The sequence below is a fragment of the Cnephaeus nilssonii genome (assembly GCF_951640355.1).
Source record: "Cnephaeus nilssonii genome assembly, chromosome: 22".
Classification (NCBI taxonomy): Eukaryota; Metazoa; Chordata; class Mammalia; order Chiroptera; family Vespertilionidae; genus Cnephaeus; species Cnephaeus nilssonii.
This window is the reverse complement of record NC_137093.1, coordinates 4,213,861-4,226,571: the sequence shown is the minus strand read 5'-3', so window position 1 is coordinate 4,226,571 and position 12,711 is coordinate 4,213,861. Positions and strand designations below refer to the sequence as shown.

General features: G+C 50.5%; 1 protein-coding gene across 2 annotated transcripts; it reads right to left on the bottom strand.

The window, feature by feature from the left end:
• Window positions 1–8: 8 nt before the first annotated feature.
• Window positions 9–9,550, bottom strand: LOC307094202 (protein CUSTOS). 2 transcript variants are annotated; one of them, XM_079762860.1, is made up of 6 exons: window positions 9,388–9,550; window positions 7,001–7,043; window positions 6,728–6,826; window positions 2,695–2,768; window positions 1,809–1,899; window positions 9–1,320 (listed from the first exon to the last, which is right to left on the bottom strand). In XM_079762860.1, exons 1-6 carry the CDS (start codon window positions 9,530–9,532, stop codon window positions 969–971), a joined length of 804 nt encoding a protein of 267 aa, XP_079618986.1. In that variant the 5' UTR covers window positions 9,533–9,550; the 3' UTR covers window positions 9–968. The 2 variants fall into 2 exon arrangements, with proteins under 2 accessions (XP_079618986.1, XP_079618985.1); XM_079762859.1 differs by having other exon boundaries at window positions 15–1,323; window positions 9,388–9,533.
• Between the last annotated feature and the right edge of the window lie 3,161 nt (window positions 9,551–12,711).

Sequence of the window (12,711 nt, the reverse complement as noted above, 5' to 3'; positions counted from 1 at the left end):
ACGAGCCTGTACATTATTTAACTTTTAATAAACGAGGAACATACTGGAAACTTCTTGCTTGTCCTCCATTGCCCAGATGGGGTTGGGCAGGCAGAGGGAGGCGGAGGTGGGCCAGGGGCGGAGGAGAGATGGGTCCAGCACACACAGACTCTCAGGGGCCACCTGCTGTTCCTGCTCTGCTGAATCTGCACGACCTTGCCAGAATTTTACCTTCACCTTGGCCTTCTGCTCCTTGAATAGGCCTCGTGCCCGAAGCCCAGTCCACCAGGCCCGTGACACTTCCATAAGCCTGCAGCCGGGCAGGGACCTCCTGTGTGGTGCTGATTTAAAATGTCTCATCAGGATTCAGCACTGCTGGAGGCAGCACCCAATCACTTAGTTACATGCTGGGTCTGACCCTTAATTTTCGACAATCTGGTTGGGATATGATCGTGTGTGGTATGTTCACAAATGTAGAAAGTTCTGGAAAATGAGGGGGGAATCTCTCCTTTTTCCGACAATGTTATATCCAGTCTACATGGCATAGGGGAGAAGCACAAACTCCTTGGGTCTTGACACCTCAGGGACCTCTTCCCTCATGTTCTTCAGACTGTCTCCCACACCAGGCTGAGGAGTGGGGGGGGTCTCCCATCACGCACCTCCTCCGGCAGCCCTGGGGAGATGGGAGCGTCGCCACTCGGCCATCAGCCTGGACTAACTGGAAGGCTCCTTCTTCCCGAGACCAGGGGACGTTCTGGTCCCACAGGTCTGCCCCGGCCCCACTGGGAGCACAGGAGGGCAGGCCTTACTTAGGCTTCTCACTCGACAACCAAGGCTTTGCCCCGACTCTTGGGCCAGCCCCAATCCTGGGCAGAGTCTGGACTTGCCAGCCAAGTCCCTGAACGTGGAGAGGGAGGCAGCGCCTGGAAATGCCTCGTCCCAGTGGGCACCTCATCCCTGGGACTAGCTGGGCCCCGCCCTGCACCTGGTCAGTGTGCAGGCGCGGCTGCTGCGCTCTTCGATGGTGGGAATGGGGAAGCCTCAACGGCCTTCTTGGCCTTTTTCTTCCTTTTCTTCTTTTTGGTCCCAAGTGACACAAGGTCTCCGTTGAGCTTGGCTGATGCCTCTTCCTGCTTCCCGACCGTGGCCGTGCCTGTGATGGTGGTGGCGGGGGTCAAGTCCGTGCTGGCCTCCTTCTTGGCTTTCTTTTTCAACTTCCTTTTCTTCTTCTTTGCTTCTTTTTCCACCTGGACAGGACCATGGATGGCGGACTCCTGCAGAATGGCAGAGGCTGACACAGCTGCCTCCTGGCACCGCTGCCACTCCTCATCACTGTCCTCACTGCTGCAGGGAGAGGGCAGTCTGGGTCAGCTGGGGTTGGGACTGAGCCCCAAAGCTGCCCCAGAAAGTGCCTACGAGGGGTGGGGGGCAGGTAGAGAGCTCAGGCGCTCAGGCATGAGGCAGACCTGGGTTCCAATACTGCTTCTCTGCTTCCTAGCTATGTGATCTCATTAAATAACCTCTCTGACCCTCAGTGTCTTCATCTATAAAATGGGGATCTTCACTGAGCCCAGGCCTCACTAGGATGTCCAAGGAGTGAGGCGTCTGGTACAAAATGGGTGCTCAAAAAGCAGTAACCCTCCAGAGTCAGCCCCCCCCCCCCCCCCGAGTGTCCTCCCCCTCCCACAGAGGGTACTATTTCTCAAGCTGCCTGACAGGGCTCCTTCTTGGCCGGGACCGCACTGATCTGCCTGGCTATCCTAAGACACTGACCAACACGGAAAATGGGCAAACCCGAGGGGACTTGAGGAGAGGGTGAGCGACCTCACCTGGAGCGGGAAGGCAGTCGCTTTCGGCGGGGCTGGGGAGCAGCTTTCTTCTCAGGGCCTTCGGGGACGGAGGTGAAGAAAAGGCGGAAGCCTAAAACCCACAGGGGCAGTCAGCACTGCCAGGGCCCACCTCTCCTCCCAGGCGCCCAGGGTGCCCTGCCTCTGCCCTCAGGGAGCGCCCAGTCCAGAGGCAAAGACCCAGGAGTCGCTCCTGTCTAACCACAAAATGACGGCACGTGCGCGGAGGGGCATGCGGACGACGCTGGAGCCAGGGGACGGGGTGCTGAGGTGCGCCAGCTGCCAAGCAGGCCAGCACGCCCTCAGCGGCTTTTGGGAGTCCGTTGAGCCTCCTGCCTAAGGCAGCTTCCAAAGTAGCAATGAGCCTGACACGGGACAGACACACTCAGACGGGAGAGGCTGGGCAGTGTGGTGGTGGGAGCTCTGCTCAGGCTTAGACAGACGTGGTCACCTCAGGCAAGTGCCTTCATTCCTGAGAGCCTCAGCCACCCTTACAGTTCCCCTGGTAAATGGGGGTATCATACCTGCCTCAGAGCAGGCTGCACGGATGACAGAGGGTAATACACCAATACTATTTCCTAGCTCCAGACACACAGTAGATGCTTACTAAATGACAGCTGATATTAACAGTACTAGAGGCCTGGTGCACGAAATTCGTGCACAGGTAGGGTCCCTAGGCCTGGCCAGCGATCAGGGCTGATCGGGGCCTTCTGGCTGCCGGCCGGGGCCTTCATTCATTCCACGCCGCCCCCTGGTGGTCAGCGCACGTCATAGCGAGTAATGGACCTCCCAGTCTCCCAGTCGAACTCCCAAGGGGACACTTTGCACATTAGCCTTTTATATAGAGAGACAGAAGATGACTACTCACCATCATCCTCCGGGGTGGCTTTCTGTGCCTCAGCCTTTGTTGGTTCCTTCACAGCTTCTGAGATGGTAATGGAGCTAAGGCAAGAGGAGATGGTTGATTTAGGATAAAATTTTGGGTACCAACAAAATCTTTTCCAAAAAGTTAACACCATTTTTTTTAAGTGTAGGGGATGGGGCATGCAGTCTTAAATGCAAAAGCAGACAGCACACTGGCCTGAAGAATGCCAACACCCACAGCTACAACTGCTGAGCAGCTCCTGCCAGCTCAAACTGCAGGGCTTCCTTCGTTTAAACCCCACTTTATCCCAGAAACGCAGAGGATTTTTAAGATACTCATAGTACAGCAAAATAAATACCATTTCAAATAGGAATAAGAGAAAATAAACGCCGGAGAGACAGAAATAGCCAAAGCGTAGTGAAGAAGTCCTATAACACTTGCTTTTTGTTGTTGTCTTTTTCAATTTTAATTTCAAAAAATTTTTGAGATAACTGTAGATTGATAAGCAGTTCCAAGAAATAATACAGAGAGATTCTATATACTCTTTCATTTATTTTTGTGTGTTAATCCTCACCAGAGGATATTTTTTCCATTGATTTTTAGAGAGAGTGGAAGGGAGGGGGCGAAAAGAGGAGAAAGGAGGAGAGAGGAAGAGAAGAGGAAGGAAAGGAGGGAGGGAGGGAGGGAGGGCGGGAGGGAGGGAGGGAGGGAAACATCAATGGGAGAGAGTCACATTGATTGGTTGCCTCCTGCACAAGCCCTGACCAGGGCTGGGGATAGAACCTGCAACCCAGGTATGTGCACTTGACCGGGAATCAAAACCATGACCCTTCAGTGCTCAGTCTGGTACACTAACCACTTACCAACATTGGCCAGGGCAAGATTCCATATACTCTTCATCCAGTTTCTCCCTATGGCAGTGATGGGCAACCTTTTGAGCTCGGTCTGTCAAACTTCACCAAAACACTGAGCATAACTCGGGTAGTGTGTCACTTTGAGGAAAAAACTAACTCCAAGACTCTAGTCGCAAATGTTTCATCCTCAGGAGCAGCAAATGTTTCATCCTCGGCATGCGGTCGCATGTCATCAGAAATGGCTACGTGTGTCAGTGCTGACACGCGTGTCATAGGTTCGCCATCACTGCCCTATGGTAACATTGTGTGTAACTGCAGTTCAATATCACAACCAAGAAACGGACACTGATACAATCCATTGGCCTTATTGAGACTTCAGAGACCTGGGTTTTGAATCCTGGCCTTGTCACTTACTAGTTGTGTCCCTTTTGGCGAGTGACTTCATCTCTCTGAGCCTGTTACCCATCTGTACAACGGGAGCCCCCCCTTCTTGGGATTGCCACAGGAGCAAATGAGATAATGGAAATCAAGACCTTAGCACAGAGCCTGGCCACAAGCAGCAGCTCAGTGAATGGTACCTATGATGACGATTACTGTCATCATGATAAGCAGTAAGTTTCACAGGCCCTCTAACAAAAATAAACCCTCTCTCCAGAGCACAGAGCAGGGAGAGCTGCGAGACCAGGACGCCGGTCTCTGGTGAATGCTGACAGAGGTCACTGTGCACTCCGGAGAGCAATGCTCTCAGCACTGTCCTCTCAGCAGACAGCAGCGTGCCGGTGCTTTCTCCCAACTGCCTTCCGCACATGCCAAAGGCATCCATCCCCAGGAACTCAGCTGGGAAGAGGAACTGGAGACCATGCCACCCATGCCTGACTGACCCGGTATCGTAACAAAATGGTTCGATGTTGGTCCCTTGGAATATTTGGCAATGTCTGTAGACATTTCTGGTTGTCATAACTGCTGGGGGGAATGCTACCAGGACCTAGTGGGTGGAGGCCAGGCATGTAGTTAACCACCCTACAATGCACAGGACAGTCCCACAACCAAGAATCACCCAGGCCAAAGGTCAATACTGCCAAGGCTGAGAAACCCTGATCTCACACAAGGAAAAACAAACAAACACTCCGCAGGGAACATCCTGCTGGGTTTCCCCTGGGGCTTTCCATAGCGCCAGGTGGGCCTTGAATACCCTGAAGCCAAACAGCACAAAGAAATACTGCTTCCACGGCTGAGTGCCAGCTGACCTTCCTAACGTTTCCCACATTCTCGAGTTCGGGACTGCCCTGTGTCACGGTGGTTCAGATTGCGGAGTTGTGGTCCAACATTCTGTCTCGGAAGAGCAGTTGGCTTACACTTGGGGAGGGCTCACTTGTCCTTTTGGTACCTACTTCAAAGTGAAGGACTCTTGCCATAACCCAGTGGTCGGCAAACTGCGGCTTGCGAGCTACATGTGGCTCTTTGGCCCCTTGAGTGTGGCTCTTCACAAAATACCACGGCCTGGGCAAGTCTATTTTGAAGAAGTGGCGTTAGAAGAAGTTTAAGTTTAAAAAATTTGGCTCTCAAAAGAAATTTCAATCGTTGTCCTGTTGATATTTGGCTCTGTTGACTAATGAGTTTGCCGACCACTGCCATAACCGGTTTGGCTCAGTTGATAGAGCATCGGCCTGTGGACTGAAGGGTCCCAGGTTTGGTTCCGGTCAAGGGCATGTACCTTGGTTGTGGGCACATCCCCAGTGGGGGGGGGGGGGTGCAGGAGGCAGCAGATCGATGTTTCTCTCTCATCGATGTTTCTAACTCTCTATCCCTCCCCCTTCCTCTCTGTAAAAAATCGATAAAATACATTTAAAAAAAAGAATAAAAATTCCTTTCTTTAAAAAAAAAAAGCGAAGGACTCTGGCTTAACATCCTCACCTCCCTTTCAAAACCTGCTGTCAATCAGGAATGGGTCTAGACCAGCGCATCCAGAAACATGTCCCATGTTACATTATCAGTCGTCCACGAAAGGAAGGCACTGTAGCCCAATGAGCCTAGAAACTCCTGGGCTGAACAAAGTTACACAGGTCGGTTTACCGCAAGGGCACACGGGAGTATGCAGGCTCCAGTGTTTCTCAACTTCTTTGTGGTTAGACCCTTTTTTTCTAGTCACACTTTGGACTAGTATTCCTTGGTACCTATTTTAGAAATGCTGACCTAGATCTTTATAAATTACTAGAGGCCTGGTGCACGAAATTCATGCACGGGTGGGGTCCCTAGGCCTGGCTGGCGATCAGGGCCTATTGGGGCCGTCTTGCCCAGGCCTAATTGGGGCCAAGCCGGCTGGGACCTGCCAGCTTCTGGCCGGGGCCTACCGACTGCCAGACAGGACAGGGGGAGGGACCACAGGAGGTTGGCTGGCCGTGGTGGGTGTGGGAGTGCACTGACGACCAGGGGCAGTTCCTGCATTGACCGTCTGCCCCCTGGTGGTCAGTGCGCGTCATAGGGACTGGCCAACAGGTTGTTAAGGCTTAATGGTTGCTTACACTTTTACTGATATTCTCAGATGTAAGAAAGAGAACTGGCACAGTGCCTGACATACAGAAAGGGCCCACACAGTAATTCTGTCTGTTCCTTGCCCTTTTGTGAATGGGCTCTTGCTTCTGCGGTGCCTCTTATCCCATGGGAGCAGGACAACACAGAGCTTAAAAGCAAGGCCTTTGGCCCGGGCTGGTTTGGCTCAGTAGACAGAGTGTCAGCCTGCGGACTGAAAGGTCCCAGGTTTAATTCCGTTCAAGGGCACATGCCGGGTTACGGGCTCGATCCCCAGTAGGGGATATACAAGAGGCAGCCAATCAATGATTCTCTCTCATCATTGATGTTTCTCTCTCTCTCTCTCTCCCCCTCCTTCCTCTCTGAATCAATACAAATATATTAAATAAAAAAAAAAGCAAACACACCTGGGTTTGAGTCCCAGATCTGCTCCTTCCTCTCTGTGACTCCAGCAAATGCTGCTTCTCACAAAGAGCCTCTGTCTCCTCATCTAGAGAATGACAGGACCTGCGTGACCAGGTGGTTCTGAATGCAATGAGGTGACATGTGCCACATGCTTGCCACAGGGACTTGTACACGGTGAGCTCCCAGCCAACATGAGCCCTTACTGTTCCTATGACTGAGGGTGGGGGAAGAGGTTTGCTTTTGGTTACCTGTCCAGCAGGTCTCCCAGCTTCTTGGCTACGTAGGCTCGGAATTCGGGGGTGGTCTGAAGCTCATTGCCATCTTGTTCGTGCTCATCCACCTTATGCCTACAACACACACAGAGGACCTCACTTTCTGCCAGCTCAGAAGCTGCCCCCATGAGGGCAGGGACTACATGTGTCTCGTTCACCCTGTTATCCCATGACTTAACCCACACTGACATACAGCAGGGAAATATTTGTTAAATGAATGTATGAACCTGAACCCAAAGTGCGCAGTACCTGAGGCTCGGCTGGGTAGTTGGCAACTGATTATTTGCAGCATCTGTGGAAATAATGAAAATTGAGGTATTTATAGAGGAAATGACAATAACATATCCATTGTATGCCATGCATGATTGTAAGTGATTTACATGTATAACTCATTGACTCTTCCCAACAATTCCATTACAGGGGTCACCATTATCTCCACTTGGCAGATGACACAAAACCCCCACAATTATTGATATTTCCATATACACATATATATAATTAAATAATAAGTGTGGGGAAGGAAAATAAATCAGGGGAGGGCGGTAAGGAGCCTACCTATGGGAAGTGCAGTGTGGCAGGACAGCAAGAAAGGAGAAGCAGGCAGGGAATAGATTACAAAAGGGCTTATAAGTCCTTTTAAACAAAAGCAGGGGTTTTATTTTTACTTTATTTATTTTTACTCCTCACCCGAGGATATTTTTCCATTGATTTTTAGAGAGAATGGAAGGGAGAGAAGCAGAGATAAACACATCAGTTGGTAGAGGCAGAGGGATGTGCCCTTGATTGGAATTGAACCCGAAACCCTTCAGTCCGCAGGCCGACCCTCTATCCACTGAGCCAAACCAGCTAAGGCAAAAGCAGGGGTTTTATTTATTTTATTTTATTTTAAAATATATTTTTATTGATTTCAGAGAGGAAGGGAGAGGGAGAGATAGAAACATCAATGATGATGCCAAAACCGGTTTGGCTCAGTGGATAGAGCATCGGCCTGCGGACCCAAGGGTCCCAGGTTCGATTCCGGTCAAGGGCATGTACCTTGGTTGCGGGCACATCCCCAGTAGGGGGTGTGCAAGAGGCAGCTGATCGATGTTTCTCTCTCATTGATGTTTCTAACTTTCTATCCCTCCCTCTCTCTTCCTCTCTGTAAAAAAATCAATAAAATGTAAAAAAAAAAAAAAAAAAAAAAAAAGAAACATCAATGATGAAAGAGAATCACTGATCGGCTGCCTCCTGCACACCCCACACTGGGGATCAAGCCCAAAACCTGGGTATGTGCCCTGACCGGGAATCGAACCATGACCTCCTGGTTTACCAGTATAGGTCAACGCTTAACCACTGAGCCATGCCAGCTGGCAAAAGTAGGTTTTAAACTATGCTTTACTGTGGCCTGCTCTGGCAATCTGTATAGGTTGGATCCCTTCTCAGAATAATGTTTTAAATGAATAAAATAAAACACATAGGCTCTAGCTGGTTTGACTCAGTGGATAGACCCTTGGAAGGGTCCCAGGTTCAATTCTGGCCAAGGGCACATGCCCAGGTTGCTGGCTACATTCTCAATAGGGGATGTGCAGGAGGCAGCCGATCAATGATTCTCTCTCATCACTGATGTTTCTATCTCTCTCTCCCCTCTCTCTTCCTCTCTGAAATCAATAAAAATATATTTAAAAACACACACACACATAGGACTACAAAAAAACACACAATTATGTTGAAATTCAGTTACCATAACAGTAAAATACCAATCCTGGCATACTAATATGTGTGCTTCCTTTTTAATGGATTAAACAAGATCTAGAGATTCTTTTAAAAATATGTATTTTTTTTTATTGATTTCAGAGAGGGGAGAGATAGAAACATCAATGATGAGAGAGAATCATTGATCGGCTACCTCCAGCATGCCCCCTACTGGGGATCGAGTCTGCAAACCCCCATGTGCCCTGACCTGGAATTGAACTGTGACCTCCTGGTTCATAGGTGGAAGGAAGATCAACCACTGAGCCACACCAGCTGGGCTAGAGATTCTTTAGCTCTAAGGTCTAAAAGTTATTGTAACTTTAAAGTAGGAATGAATGTAAATTATTTTTCCCAACATTTATCTGCAAAGCTTGTAATGGGATATGAAAATCTGTGACTTTTGACAGGGCAAAGTAACAGGTATTGTCAAAGCTACTTGTGGCTTGTTGCTCACAGGAAAGTGAGACGGGAAGGGATGCTAAATTTCAGAGAGGTTAATGAAAGTGAAGATGAAAGGTCTTCCCCATTCCAAATCCATGTCCCTCTGGATTATGATGAGGCGCCCCGATGACGAGTTTTGGACTTATTCCCGCGACACTGGGGAGTCAGGTCAGAGTAAGTACTGGACACAGCTCTCCGGCGGCCCCAGGTGTGAACATGGGGTGCGGGCGGAGGAAGGGTGGACGCGAGAATCCAGGAAGCGGCTGTCGCAGTCATTTCGGAGAGGTGGCGGGCTCCGTGTGACGCCCAAGGGAGCCGAGTCAAGAGGCATTCAACCCACATCCAGTCCCTGGAGCTCTCTCGGGAAAGTGGAGTCCCCGAAGTCTCCTCACCATCCATCTTCTCAGCCCCCGGGGAAGACCCTACGCCCCTCGGCCAGACTGCTCGCACACCGTCCCTACCGGCTCTTTGCTTCTCCGGCCCTTTCGGGCGCCGCTCCAAGCCCCAGGCCGGCAACGCCGCCTCGCGGCACCGCGCCAGCTCCTCGGCGTCACTGCCGCCGCTGCTGCTCTCCGTATCGCTCATGGAACCTCTGGGCGCCGTCATCTTGAACCACCGCAAAGGGTTGTGGGAGCGCCTCCAATAGGGTTACCTCGCCACGACCCCACGTGAGAGCGGAGAAGTGCAGGGCATTGTGGGGATTGTAGTTCTCAGACGCAGGCCGCCGATGGCCATTGATTTCTCGTGGGAGTTTCCACAAAGAGTTTAGAAGTGCCAAAGAAATCAACTGCTCCATCCTTTAATTGATGAGGAAAATGAGACATACAAAGGGGGGAAGTTGCCTAAGGTCATACAGGGGTTAATGACAAAACCAGGGTTAATCCCCAGGTTTTGATTCAATTTAGTTTCAATATTATTCATTTATTCCAGGAATTCTGAAATCCACCTGAGAATCAAAAACAACTTAGAAAACCTGTTAAAATGCAGCCCAAGGGGGGGGGGGATAAGGACACATATGTAATAACTTAATTAATAAAGAAAAAAAATGCAGCCCTACTGGTGTGGCTCAATGGTTGAGCATTGACCTATGAACCAGGAGGTCACGGTTCAATTCCCAGTTGGGGCACGTGCCTGGGTTGCAGGCTCGATTCCCTGTGTGGGGCGTGTAGGAGGCAGCTGATCAATGATTCTCTCTCATCATTGATGTTTCCATCTCTCTCCCTCCTGCCAATTGATCCCACAGCCCAGGCATGTACCCTTGACCAGAATCAAACCCAGGACCCTTCAGTCCTCAGGCTGATGCTCTATCCACTGAGCCAAACCATCCAGGGCCACATTGGAAACTTTTAAATACTGACTTCTAGGACCCACCAAGACCAACTCATTAGAATCTCTGTGGTTACATGGAACACTCCACTATGAAGGATGAACAAAATCAGTTTTGTCTTTGGAATGCTTTTCATCATGTTTTATCTTTTTTTAAAAATATATTTTATTGATTTTTTTACAGAAAGGAAGAGAGAGGGATAGAGAGTTAGAAACATCGATGAGAGAGAAACATCGATCAGCTGCCTCCTGCACACCCCCTACTGGGGATGTGCCCGCAACCAAGGTACATGCCCTTGACCGGAATCGAACCTGGGACCCTTCAGTCCCTAGGCCGACGCTCTATCCACTGAGCCAAACCGGTTAGGGCTCATGTTTTATCTTTGAAGCTGAGCGTGCTAAAATTTAAAATTTTTATTAAAATAAACTTTCTGGCTTGGGCTTTTCTACTATGAAAGAGAGGAAGGTGACTAATTCTTTGAAACATGTGTGCACGCGCGCGCGCGCACACACACACACACACTCGAGTATGTCCATTACCTACAATGTGAAGGGTACAAAGATGGGGAAGGGCAGGGTCTGTCTACCCCAGGGAAAGGAGGCAGTCTCTCTTCCCCTGAAGGCAAAAAGAGGTGGGAACTAGGCAGATTACATGGATAATTTCCTAGAGGCTTTGAGAACCAATCATAAGATGCATTTTGTATTCTACTAGAGGACCAGCGCACTAAATCGTGCATGGGTAGGGTCCCTAGGCCTAGCCTGCAATCAGGCCCATCTTCCACCCACTCGCCAGTCCCCAGTCCCTCCCAGCAGCCGCCGCCAGCCAGCCGGTTCCCCTCGCCGGCCCCCCACCTCATAGTGACTGGTCGAGCGGTCATTCTGGTCATTACGCTTATGGTCACTGGCCTTTTATTATATAGGATTGAAAGTGAGTAGGGCGAGAAGTACCACAACACAGAGTATGGCCCCAGCCCCTGGCAGGTTGTAGACAATGGTGATGACCACTCTGAGGCTCAAAGGATTAAGCAATAGCCACTAGGACAGCATTAGCACCAGTGGAAAGAAATGAAGACCATCCAAAAGAGAATAAGCAAACGTTATTTATTCCCAACTTGCTGTAGCAAGGGAGTCACCCAACATCCCTGCATTTGGCGGACTCGAAGACAGGCAATGGGAAAGTTTTATAGTGGAGAAGAGAGAAGGCCTCAGGTGTGCTCTGACTGAGGTCGGTGGCCTGGGTGGCTGGAGGCGGGCTGTCTAGAAGCAGGATACCATCCTATGTGGTTGTGAGAGAGGTTATTTGGTTTCCTCTGGTTGGTCCTGAGCTGGAAGACGGGGGGAGGGGAGGGGAGGTTAAGGAAACTGGCAGTTATTGACCAAGCCCTGACGATTTTGTGTTGATTGCTGCACAGGTTATGGTTTGGCTTCCCAACGTGGTGGCTGCAGAGATTGTGGGTCAGAATTCTATCGTCATATGTGGTCTGTTCATTTGTATTGTGGACGAAAGGGGCCACATGCTAATCTGACCAGCTCGGGGGGGGGGGGGGGGGTGGGGGGGGCGCCTGTGTGGCGATCTTCCAAACTCAGAGACCTAAAGTAACCACAAAGGATGGCCTGAAATTAAACTTTAACTAAAAGCACTTATGGTGGGTAATCACCCCCTAGGCCAGTATCTTCACTGACAAGGTCAACCTTTACCTTAACTGAGCCTATCTTTTTGCATCTATAATAACACTAGAGGCCCGGTGCATGAAATTAGTGCATGGGGTGGGGGGGGTTGCCCCTCAGCCCAGTCTGCACCCTCTCCAATCTGGGACATCCCTCTCACAATCCAGGACTGCTGGCTCCCAACCCTCTCACAATCCAGGACAATCTGGGACATCCCTCTCACAATCCAGGACTGCTGGCTCCCCAACTCCCCTGCCTGACTGCCTGATTGCTCCTAACCACTTCTGCCTGCCAGCCTGATCACCCCCTAACCCTTCCCCTGCCGGCCTGATTGCCCCCAACTGCCCTCCCCTGCAGGCCTGGTCCCTCCAACTTCCCTCTTCTACAGGCCTGGTCACCCCCAACTGCCCTCCTCTGCCGGCCTGGTCACCCCTAACTGCCCTTCCCTGCAGGCCTGATCACCCCAATTACCTTCCCTTGCAGGCCTGGTCCTTCCCAACTGCCCTCCCCTGCCGGCCATCTTGTGGAGGTCATCTTGTGTCCACATGGGGGCAGCCATCTTGTGTTGGAGTGATGGTCAATTTGCATATTACCTCTTTATTATATAGGATTATATAGGATACCCTTGAAATGTCTGGGTAACTGGTAATTTCCCTTTTTCCGGACCCCTTGGGGCACAACCTAATGTGCCTGGGTGCCAGGACAGATACTGCAGATTCCTTCATTATCATGTTAATTGTTCCTGCACCCACCTAAGTATATGTCTATCATTTTACCTTTTATCCAATCCC

Coding starts and splice junctions, on each gene's coding strand:
- LOC307094202 (XM_079762859.1), bottom strand. CDS start 9,532: ATGACGGCGCCCAGAGGTTCCATGAGCGATACGGAGAGCAGCAGCGGC. Junction 1,900..2,694: donor AGCCACCCCGGAGGATGATG/GTGAGTAGTCAT, acceptor TGTGGGTTTTAG/GCTTCCGCCTTTTCTTCACC. Junction 1,324..1,808: donor CGACTGCCTTCCCGCTCCAG/GTGAGGTCGCTC, acceptor CTCTCCCTGCAG/CAGTGAGGACAGTGATGAGG.